This window comes from Miniopterus schreibersii (genome assembly GCF_964146895.1).
Source record: "Miniopterus schreibersii genome assembly, chromosome: X".
Taxonomy (NCBI): domain Eukaryota; kingdom Metazoa; phylum Chordata; class Mammalia; order Chiroptera; family Miniopteridae; genus Miniopterus; species Miniopterus schreibersii.
In genome coordinates, this window is record NC_138104.1 from 29,221,629 (window position 1) to 29,233,457 (window position 11,829).

Sequence of the window (11,829 nt, forward strand, 5' to 3'; positions counted from 1 at the left end):
GAAATGAGATGATTGGTTCATAGGGTTTCCACATTTTTAAAGTTCTTAATATATATATTGAGAGAGGGAGAACAAGAGGGAGAAAGACAACCAAAGTACTCTCCATAAAGGTTGTACCAATTTGTACTTCTACCACTGGAAATTGTAACGTTTAAGATAACCCTATACCCATTCAAACAAAGATCTTGTGTCAGCCAGTGCTGAGCGATCATCCTGGAGTACCGGGTGGTCCCCAAGGACTTTCCCTGCCCTTCATCCACTTCTCCTGACCACCAACCATAGTATGAGAAAAGAATTTCAGACTCAAAATAGGAATACTGTTTTATAAATTGTGAGAAAAGGTCTATATATAGGGTGTCCCCCAATTGAGCTGATAGCTCAATTGATGTTTCTTTCTTTTCAGATTTAACCCATTGGAACTAATAATTATTCAAAGTGTGTATACAGTTTTTTGGGACACCTTGTATTTTTTCTTCTCAGACTAACCACTGATCCAGCATTACCTTCAAAAAGATCATCATCATCATCGTAGTCGTCATACTCATCATCATTAGTATAAGTTGCTGGGGTCTGAAAGTCAGCTCTCTGGTTGTAGTGAAGGTCAGTACTGTTTTGAGCTCCATTTACATCAAAACATTCACCTTCCTCCATGGGTTCATCTAAAGCGAATGTCACTGATACATTCTTTTTAGGTCTTAATCTGAAGTCATCTTTCTATACAGCAAGAAAATGAAGGGGGGAAAAGTCAGTTGGTACCTAATAGTTTAGAGGTTGGTCCATGGGGCAGTAACATTTAAAGAGCCATTTACCTGTAGAATTGGCTTTAGGGGCCTAGCTTCCATTGAATGTTGTCCTAGAAGCTCTTCTTTTTCTTCCGGCATTTCTATGTTGGTTGGGAAGCTGGGGAAGATGGAAAGAACAAAGCAATAGTGAAAATAGACATACTTCAAGCTCTATAATTAAATGCAGCTGTTACTCCATTCCTGTCATATGCATTTGAACAGTGAAAGGGACAATAGAGCAAGAGGACATTTAGGCCTTTTACTCCTCAAAACCTTGATCACCACTTGTTTTATTCTTTTTCTTTTTCATATTCCTGTTCTCTCCCATATTTCCTTATTGGATCAGAAAACTGCAAGAAGAGAATGTGGGGTGGCTCCAGGACATTCATGTAGAGAATATTGCCTATAAGCTCCTTAAGGGACTTGTGTTCCTTTTCTCCTCTGCATGGCAAGCTAGGGAATAAAATTCCTGTTTTGGAGAAGCTCTAATGTTGATAGGTTGCCTTTACCTTTCTGCAACTCATCCCACTAATGTGACCACTCAAGTTGTGCCATAGGGAGAGTGTACCTAACAATGCTAGAAAGTTTGTGGTCACCGACCTAGCTCCATTTGAGCCAACTGATCTTGAGAGAATTGCTCAGAACCACACAGGCCCAGCGTGGCTCAGTGGTTGAGCATCAACCTATCATCCAGGAGATCGAGGTTCAATTCCCAGTCAGGGCACATGCCCGGGTTGTGGGCTTGATCCCTATCAGGTGCGTGCAGGAGGCAGCCAATCAATGACTCTCTCATTGTTGATGTTTCTATCTCTCTCTCCCTCTCCCTCTCTCTGAAATTAATAAAGACATATTAAAAAAAAAAAAAAAAAGAACCACACAGAATCCAAGCACCTCCCAGAACTCCCTGCTTATGTTGAAGACTGACTCCTACATCTGTTCTTATCAGCCTAATAGAGGCAGCTCAGTACCTGATTGGTGCACATTCTTCCTTGATGCCTGTGGTGTCCGTGGAGGTTGGGATGCTTGAGGTGAGTGACTGTTGGCGAGCACACAGTTCTTCCTGTTTATTCTGAATGGCAGTTAACAGCCAGCGCAGTCCATCAATTAGGGGCTTATGGTTGCTTCTTTGGAGGTTTTGGATAGCTGAATAGGGTTCCTATGACCAAAAGAGAAGATTCCAGCTCAGGAACCTGGGACCACTGGGGACCACAGTCCCCATCACTCTCAGTCAAGGAGCAGAGGTACACATAAGCTCTGCTGTGCCTAGATAGGTTTTAAGACTTCCTAGGAGACACTCAGCATTCACACCTTAGCTACAAAAGCTAAGGTTGTTTAATAAAGTGGTTGTGGTGTAATGTCTTGGATGTGTGACCTTGGGCAAGGGATTCAGTTTTTGAGCCTCATCTATAAAATGAGGATATTGAAGCTTCCAACTTTACAGAGCAATTTTGAAGGTCTAATGAGAAAACAGATGTGAGAGTGTTATAAGTGTGATGTTGCCCGGCCGGCCGTGGCTCAGTGGTTGAGCGTTGATCTAGGATCCAGGCGATCGGGGTTCGATTCTCGGTCAGGGCACATGCCCGGGTTGCGGGCTCGATCCCCCAGTTGGGGGCGTGCAGGAGGCAGCTGATCAGTGACTCTCTATCATTGATGTTTCTATCTCTCTCCCTTCCTCTCTCTCAAATCAATAAAGATATATTTTTTAAAAAAATTAAAAAGAAAATAAAAATAAGTGTGATGTTATCACTATCGAGTCAGATATCACTGCAGATGTTGCCTGGCAGGGAGAGGCTTTGCCTAAGACCTAGCATACGGGGCTGATTAAGGAATGGCGCAAGGTATGCATCAGCTGGGCTTGAGAGGGCGGGGGAGGGGAGGGGTTGACACTTACCAATCGGCACATGAACTTGTCGTCATTCACTATCCTTTCCAGGAATAGATATTTAATAATATCACAAGGTAAGAGGGCATTCTTCTTGTCTTGTTTATTTGCCAATCTAGAGCAGGGCACAGGAGAGAGGGTGGGAAGAAGAGAGGAAGAGTGAAACAGAAATAGAAGCCAAGGGCAAGAAAAGAAGGGAAATAGGGGGAGAACCAATTATGCTACAACTGCTGCATATCCAAGAACTAGCTTTAAAAACCTACACAATGAGATGAGCCAGACATTTTTCTAGCCAATTCTCAATGGAGGAAAGAATAGCACAAATGATTTGAATCCAAGATCATCCCCAGACCTCATTTCTTGCTTCCTCTCTACACTATCAAACTTTAATTAGAATTGCTAACTGGGATATGAACAGATTTGGAGTTTTTAACACCCTCTCCCAAACTCTGTTCGCGCTTGAGTTGAGGGTACTAATGAGGAACAAAAAAATGGAAAAGGGGAATGGGAGTGAGGATTGACGGGACATCTGAAGTATCACCCTGGAATCAGTGCTAGCTACGTGACTCGTGGGCAGTCTGAGAAGGGAGGAGGCCATTGGAATCAATTATACAAAATAGAGGTGGTTTTCTGCCACCATTTCAGGGTCAGAGACTAAAGCCAAAAAAGAGAAACAAATTCAGGAAGACACTCTTCAGGAAGAGTCAAGGGATGGGGGTGGGAAATCCAGATATTACCCTCCATTTTCCTTTGATGCTTGCTTTCAAATTACCTTTGCACAAGTAGGTAGCATTTTCACCCATGGCAGTGTATGGTAGAAAGTAGCTCTTGAAAACAGACCCCAGAGGACTGGGTCACTCCCCCCCTCACTGAGCTAAAGGGAAGAGGAGATCTAGCTGGATGTGACAAAGGGAATACCCAGCTGCTCCTTTGTCTACTTGTCTTCTGAAGGCATGAAATGGGAAGGGGAAACTGGGCACAAGGGGAAATTGAGCACAAAGGCAGAGGCTTACAATAGAATGGGTTTTCCTGCCACTCTCGCATCAGACAGCAGATGTGATAAGGTGGTCTTCACTTCCTGCATGCGTCCCAAGTCGCTGGAATCCAGGACAAAAACAAGCCCATGTGCCTGTGCGTAGTAGTTGGGCCAGGTTTCTCGTCCCTTCATATCTCCATTCAGGTCATAGATGGAAACTTCATAGTCATCTAGCAGGACTGTAGTCAGTTTCGATTTCATACAACTGTCTGTCTTGCTAGGAAGTACTATGCATAAGGGAAGAGAGAAGCAACCACAAAGCAGAGTGATATAGTTAGATAAAAATTCATTAAACAAACTTTGACTAGAGCCTGCCCTGAGGAATCCTACTGAGGCATCCTGCCATTCTGCTCACTCATGGGTTCATCTTCCTAAACCAGCACTTTACTCAGGCTACTCTCTTCTGGCTCAGTAATCTTCAGTGAGTGGCCACCGGTCCCAGGAGAGAATACAGACTCCTTTGCCTCGTAACCTGCCAGACCTATCTGTACCCTCTCTGGTGTCCACAGTGTCCCTGGTACACACCCAGTCTGCTCCTTGGCTAATACTCCCCTCACTCCGCAAGAATGCCATGCTCTTTTGTGCCCTGGGCATTCACAAGATGCTATTTCTGCAGCTTAGAACATTTTCTTCCATTGCTCTTTCCTTGGTTAATGCCTATTTTAAAAAAAATCTATTTAGAACTTATATGCATAAATGCATAACCTATAGACACAGACAATGGTATGGGGAAGGCCTGGGGGTAGGGTGGATGCGGGGTCAAGGGGATCAATGGGGGAAAAAGGGGACATCTGTAATACTTTCAATAATAAAGATAAATTTTTTAAAAATCTATTTAGATCTTGTTTCCTCTAGAAAGTTTTCCCTGACTCAAACCACCATCCCCCAGTCTGGATAAGGTGCCTTTCTTCTGGGCTTACCACTATCACAGCACATATGACAATGTTATAAATTCAACAATTTACTTATTGGGTTATAAACTGCAACAGGACTGGAACCCTTTCAATTTTATTCACCGTTATATTCACGATGCCAAGTGCAGAAGCTGGCACACAGATACTCAATAAATATTTGTTGAATGAATTTGATGAATGAATGAATGAACAGGAGGCCCTTCTCTCCCACCCCTTTTTTAAGGCTAGGAAGGCCTCTTTAGGAAAGCCTCTCTGGCCTGCCCAGTTTGCACTTTCTCTCCCTTGTTCAGCACATGGTCTGTTAAACTGGTCCTTCACCTCATTCTGTGCATGCCATGTTTCCCCAACTAAAATAGTGATGGAGGGGCTCTGCATTAGGTTACACACAGTAGGTGTTCAATAAATGTTTATGGTGCCTGTTATTGTGAATGAGTATGAAGTCCTTTTCATACCTCCTCCAAGAAACCACACCGAATTCAGATACATTTGCCTTTTCAAGGCCATGGCCAGAGCATACAGTCCCATAGGGCATTCCATACCTCATTCTGCTCCCATAGAAATGCAGTTCAAAAGGGCAGTCATTATATACATTCCAGTCTGTTGAACTGACAGTTCTGACCTAGCTTTCTTCCCACATAAGTAGTAAAATGATTTTATAGATTCTCTATGCTCAAACTTGGGAGTTATAAGGCCAGAATCAGTAGCTTTTTATTTCTAGTCTCAGATCTACCTATGACATTATCCATAGAATTGCCAGAATGAATAATTTAGCTGTGAAGTTAGTAGATGCTTTCAGATCTTTGGAAATGTATGATTATACAGACATTTACATGTGTATATATATTTACATATGCATGCATATATTATTATTACATTTTTTTATTTTTATTTTTTAAAATATATCTTTATTGATTTCAGAGAGAGGAAAGGAGAGGGAGAGAGAGAGATAGAAACATCAATGATGAGAGAGTCATTGATTGGCTGCCTCCTGCACGCCCCCGACTTGGGATCGAGCCCACAACCCAGGCGTGTGCCCTGACCGGGAATCGAACCCCGGTAGCCTGGATCCTAGGTCGATGCTCAACCGCTGAGCCACACCCGGCTGGGCCATTATTACATTTTAATATGATCTTATAACTTCTCTTCTGTTCTCATGTTAGTCAATTATCTTTTTAATTATAACTTTCAGATAACATACAATTTTCAGCCAAAACTTTGATGTGATATTTGCTATGTCTGCATTAGACTACTTAAAAATAATAAGTGAATGTGTTAAAACTCTAAAGGTAATTTTAAATTTGTTTCCTGCATCAAGGCAAGCTTTATGTTATTTTTCCCTGTCTAATCAAAATATTTTCCCTAGTTATTTTTTTCTTTTTACTTGAAACCTTACTAATTTCTTCAATAATGCAATCCATTGTTGGTGAACCCTAGAAGCCATGAGAAGTTGTTCCCTGACACTTTACATTTCTTTTATTTCCTCTATTAATTCATAAACTCCCTGGGGACAGGTAATGAGTCTAATTCATCTCTATATCCCTGGTGGCATATTTCATAAAGCACAATGGTCTGGGGACTCTCAGCTTCCGAATTACATGGTAGCTATAAAGTCCTACCATACACCAATTGAATCAGAATCTGTATGCTGGACCCAGGTATTTGCATGTTTAACAAACTCCTATATTTAACAAAATCTCCAGGTGATCCTTCTGCATTTTAAAGCTTGAGACCCACTGCCCTAGAGAGCAAAGAAACTAATGCCTGTTGTGTCTCAGCATCATCTGGTGCTGCTTGTTAACATTTTGATTCCATGGGCCCTCCCTAGTCCAAAGTATCTGAGCCTCCAGGTCCCGGTAAGTAAGTGTGAAAGTGCCCCAGGTGACTCTGATTTGGGGCTTTCAGTGCTTATTATGCTAAAGGATCACTATGGAGTTTTTAAAAACTATGACACTAGGCCTCCTTCTCTGAGGGTTTGATGCCATGGATCTGGGCTGGGACTCAAGCATCATGTTTTATGTTAAAGCTCCCCTGGTGATTGAAATGTATAGCCAGGTTTGAGAAGCACTGCTCTAAATGCCCTCATTTAGGGCACCTGCTTGTGCTCATCTTGGGTTTTTCACCCCACATGACCATGCCAGACAAAAGTTATAGTGAATGGTGTCATCGAGAATAATGTCTTCTGTCCCCAGATATTTTATAGCTGGCACCTTCAAATGTTCACACAAGTGAACCTGTAGGTTGGAATTTCCTTCCTAGGCTATAATCTGTTCTTGGCAATCATAAACATTTGCAGGATCAGGAAAGGTGAGCTATTGCATATTGGGTACACAACAGCCTAATAGATTGACTCTGGTAGTCCTGTATGGACAGTGGTGGACTGAGACATTCCTTAGAATATGACATCAGTGGCACTTTGCTTCTTGGCCATTAGAAACTTCTCTGTGAATGAAGTCACAACTCCAGGCTCTATCCTCTAGGAATTAGAATGGAAAGAATATAATATTCTCACAGACAAAATAGCATATGGCTAATTGCAGATGAGTGCTTTCCAAAGCCGGCTGCCCATCAGAAACACCTAGGGAGTTCTTAAAATATAGATTCCCAGGTCCCACCCAGACTGCCTGGGAATCTAGGGGCAGGGCTGAGTGGGGGCTCTAAAAATTATCCCCACTTTTGTCAGTAATCTTGTGATTTATCCTGGCTCCTTGGTTTTCCTGGTGCTGTTTACCTTTTTATCATGTCTGGTTATCAGTAATTGGGAGAGACAAGGAGTCAGGTTTGCTGCCTATAGGGTGGCACACTAGGTTGAACCACTGGATAAAATGTGGTGCTTGGGGTTGCCTCTCTGACAGTGGCGGGGGATGGGGGCGGGGGTGGGCGGAGGGACGTAAAGAAGCAACATGTAGCCTGAGGAGAATGGACTTGCAGTTGCACAATGATGTTGTGATAAGTGCACGATAGAGGGAGGCATGGAATAGACTGGGGGCCGAGGAAGGAGGCACTAGGTGTTAGGGATGGCTTTCCTAAGGTCAACTTAGACTGTGTCTAAAGGCATTTGATTAAGCAGGTAGATAATGGAGAGGATGAAATGCTAGGTAGTGGGACAGCATTACAGAAAGCACAGGCATGTTGGCAGAAGATGGCAAGTAATTTGTGCAGAGAGCATGAGAAATGAAGCTGGAAGAGAAGTCAGAGACCAAATCTGTGTGCCTTTACAGAACTTAAGATTTATTTTTAATACAATGGGGAGGCACTGAATGGTTTTGAGCAGAAAAGTGCCATGATCAGATTTTTGCACTAAGTCTTTCAGGCAACTGTGTTGACTGAATGCTGGGGGACAACTGGACATGGCAAGATCAGCCAGCAGGCTGTTACTGGAGTTCAAGGAAATTGATGCAGGCTTCCAGTACGCCAGTGGCAGAGGCGTCAGATTAGCCCTTTCCTGTACTTTGCTGAGGGCTTCCAAGTTATGTAAAACTCAGCCACATCATCATACCCTTACTTTTATTTAATAAATATCAATGGAGGGCATCCTATGCCAGCCTGTGTGCCGGGCTCTTTGATTGGCCGGCAGTTAGCTGTGTCTTCACAACTAGAATAGCAGCTCTCTGCAATTTTGTGTAACTACTTCTTGAAATGTCAAGGTATTAAACTGGAGATTTGGTATTAAACTTGCACATCTCTGAACTGACAACATTTCTCAAGTTCCAACCCTCTATACTAACTGTCACAAAGTGTTTCATGTTATTAAATTTCTTTATCATCCCACACTTGTCTCTTATCTAGACCAAATTCCACTTTAATTAAGCTCTGAAACTAGACACTTTTTAAAACATGCTATCCTTCATAATTGACTGCAGTGCTTCCCATAGATTGAGTTCATTCATACTGACACTATGTGAGGACCTTCAATTAGGATATCTTGTAAAGGGAGAAGATGACAGACATTACATGAATAAGCTGATAATAGCCCAGGAGAAGATTGTGTATGTGTGTTGGGAAGTGCTTATCTTCAAAAGAGGGAACCCAAGGGCCATGAAGTAAGGCTAGGAAGGAATGATTATTTCCATTGGTCCCTGGGTCCCATGAGAGACCTAAACCACTATCTAATGCTCTTAGTTCCTTACGTCTGTGGAAGGCTTCCATAAAAACAGTTTTTCCTGAATTCTCCAGACCGATAATGATGATAGTCACATTCCTGTCAATGGAAAAGAAAAATGAGCCAAAGCCTTAAAAGCAGTTAGTTCTTAGGCTAAACAAAAAATTTTACTCTTCCTTGCTGTTTGGAGTTCTGCCTACAGTAGTCCCAACATATGTACCATAAAAGGCACAGCCAAGTGGTAGAAGGTGTTTTAGGAACTCCTCCCCAAGGTTTCCAAGGATGATTTTCTTCCTTGAGTCACTTGCCTTGTAGAATTGGCCATTTTCCTCAAACCTTGTCCTCAATATTGCAGACACTGCCTAATCACTTCCCCTAACAATATATATCATGAAGATTTGTCCCATGAGGGACTGTGGGCAGATACATTGGAGGAAATGATTGAATAGGTCTGGGGAAATAATTACGATATTACCTTCGTGTCTCTTCAGTATTTAGTCCAGGCCAGCAGGATGTTAGGAGCTTGAACATGATTCAGCTTAGTTCTATAATGTTAAGGGAAACAAGTAAACAAGAAATCAGCCCCATTATTAACATTGAACTTGTGTGACAACACAGGTGCTAATAAATAGAAGGCCTAGGACTGACAGGAGTCCATCACTTCATTCTAGCCACCCTTGTCTATAAATGTCATAGAGCAAGGGATGGGTAATCCTCAATTCCAGTGGCAGATTTCTGCAAAATGGAGTGATTTCTTGTTAAAGCAACCTATACAGGCATGATGGCATCAGGTGGGGTCTGTCCCTTCAGCCATAGACCATCCCTGTTAGGAATATCTTCATTCAACCTTGGGTAGGGTACGGTGGCGTGAATGAAGCCTTGGAGAAGAACCAGCTTAGATTTCAAAAAGGACCTATTGGGAGACCCATTCTAAGTGACAACTATCTACTGTGCTTGGTTCTCTTATAGCCTCGGCTTCAAAAATGTTGTTCGTGATCCATTGTCATAGATTTCATACAATTCCTAGAGCTGTAAGCAACCTTAGAGGTCATCTAGTTTAATAGATTTCAAACATCGGTCCAGGTGCCCCACTCTCAAAGATTCCCAGGGAGCTGCATAAGCTCCCCAGGAGACTTCAAAGTGCAGCCATATTTAGAAGTGATTGCCTAAGTAAAAAGAATAATTTAGACAATCACTTCAAGGTTAATCCATGTTGTAGCATGTATTAGTATTTTTTTCCTTTTTATGGCTGAATAATATCACATTGTGTGGATATACCGCTTTTTGTTTGTTCATTCATTAATTTGTGGACATCCGACTCTTGTGAATAATGCTGCTACAGACATTTTTGTACACATTTCTTTGTGGACATATGTTTTCAGTTCTCTTGGATATATATTCTTAGGAGTGTAGCTGCTGGGTCATATAACTCTATGTTTAACCTTTTGAGGAAGTGCCAGACTGTTTCCCCAAGTGGCTGCAACACTTCACATTCCCACTAGCATTGCAGGAGGGTTCTAATTTCTCCACATCCTTGCCAACACTTGTCTTTTGTTTATAGCCATCCTAGTGGGTGTGAAGTGGTATCTAATTGTGGTTTTGGTTTACATTTTCCTAATGACTAATATATTGGAGCCCAGAGCTGGAGGAAGCTCTGGTTGGGCTAGCAAAATATTTCAGCTGATACTCAGATGGGCTTTGCTTAGCTCTCTGATCAGCACAATATATGTGCCAGCTTATCAATGGATAACAGCAAGGTTCTGCAGAGTCATCCACTGTTTTAGAGAATTGCCATTCCCAAATAGGGACTCACACTTCATAACATTTCTTAGAGCACAATTTGTTCCCTAGGAGATCATTTGGCTTCCCATAAGGACCTCCTGGAGAATGGCTCTGGTTTATGCTAGACAAAAGGGAAACCTTTTATATGGCATGCGATTAAAACCAGCTTTCCTCCAGCTTTGTTCATGAAGCTGATAAGACCTGAAGCCTGAAACACCAGAGCCTGATTGTCTGGGTTCTACAATAGCCATCTCCCTGTGAGACAAGGCCAATAGCAGCTTCATGTCTATTTCCTTATAATTTCTAGCTTGAGCTCAGGCTCTCTGTATTTGTTAGTGTCACTGGGAAAAGTCAAACTGGCATCATACAAGTTCTTCCTTAAAAACTTATCCTAAGGGAGGTTTAGTGGGTAACCGAAGAGGAAAATGATTGGACTAGGGATTACTAGTCCCTTCTTTCATTTCCAGTGCCTCTCCTGGGTACCCTGGGATGAAATCACCTAAATTCAACTTACCATTTTCAGATTTCTTATCTGTGGAATGGAGATAATGATAGATTCTGCTTACCTTGAGGTGATTAATTGTTGATCAGATTAGAAGTTGATTCTTTATGAAAGAAAGACATAAGAAGTGTAGAGTATAGGAAGTATTGAGATTTCTGGCCTTCATGCCAGATTAACACAGCTCAGCTGCTAACCTGTGAGGATATAGCAGTGACCTAACAATGGCTGTCAATGTTCTGACATATGTGCGGCAACCACTGACTGGTTCATAGCAACCAAACTCACATCTCCCTACCTTGTATGATTACAGCTGATTACTAAATGAATTTTTAGTCATCATATTTTTTTTATAGTTTACAAAGTATTTACATAGAATTTACAATGTACCAGCACTCATTTAAGCTCTTTATACACATTAACTCATTTAATCCTTACTACAAAATGACAAAAAGTAAGGGCTATCATTCCTATTTTTAAGAGATTCACAGCAAACTTCTTTATAATGAGTAGAAAGAGTACACTCAAAGATAACAATAAAAAGTATAGTAGAGTAAATTTAAAAAAGAGAAAGAGATGAGGTTCACAAAGAGGTTACATAACTTGTCTAAGGTTACCCAGCTAGTAAGTGGTAAATCAGAATTGAAACCCAGGCAGTCTGACTTCAGAGTCTGTATATTAGGTTAAGGGTCTTACAGGCTGTGAGTGAGAAGACCTCAGATATCAAAGAAACTGCCCTGCTCTGGGCCTTTCCATCTCTTCTAGTCAAACTATACCATCCTTATTCTTTTTTCAGTGCACTTTTTATTTATTTATTTTAAATATTTTTTTATTG

The 11,829-nt window shown here is 41.7% G+C and overlaps 1 protein-coding gene across 1 annotated transcript; it reads right to left on the reverse strand.

The window, feature by feature from the left end:
• Positions 1 to 499: 499 nt before the first annotated feature.
• Positions 500 to 9,244, reverse strand: ARL13A (ARF like GTPase 13A; the record flags this gene model as incomplete). Its single annotated transcript, XM_081125359.1, has 8 exons — positions 500 to 503; positions 542 to 714; positions 810 to 900; positions 1,751 to 1,938; positions 2,674 to 2,779; positions 3,678 to 3,927; positions 8,742 to 8,812; positions 9,189 to 9,244. 8 exons carry the CDS (start codon positions 9,242 to 9,244, stop codon positions 500 to 502), a joined length of 939 nt encoding a protein of 312 aa, XP_080981485.1.
• Positions 9,245 to 11,829: the final 2,585 nt, after the last annotated feature.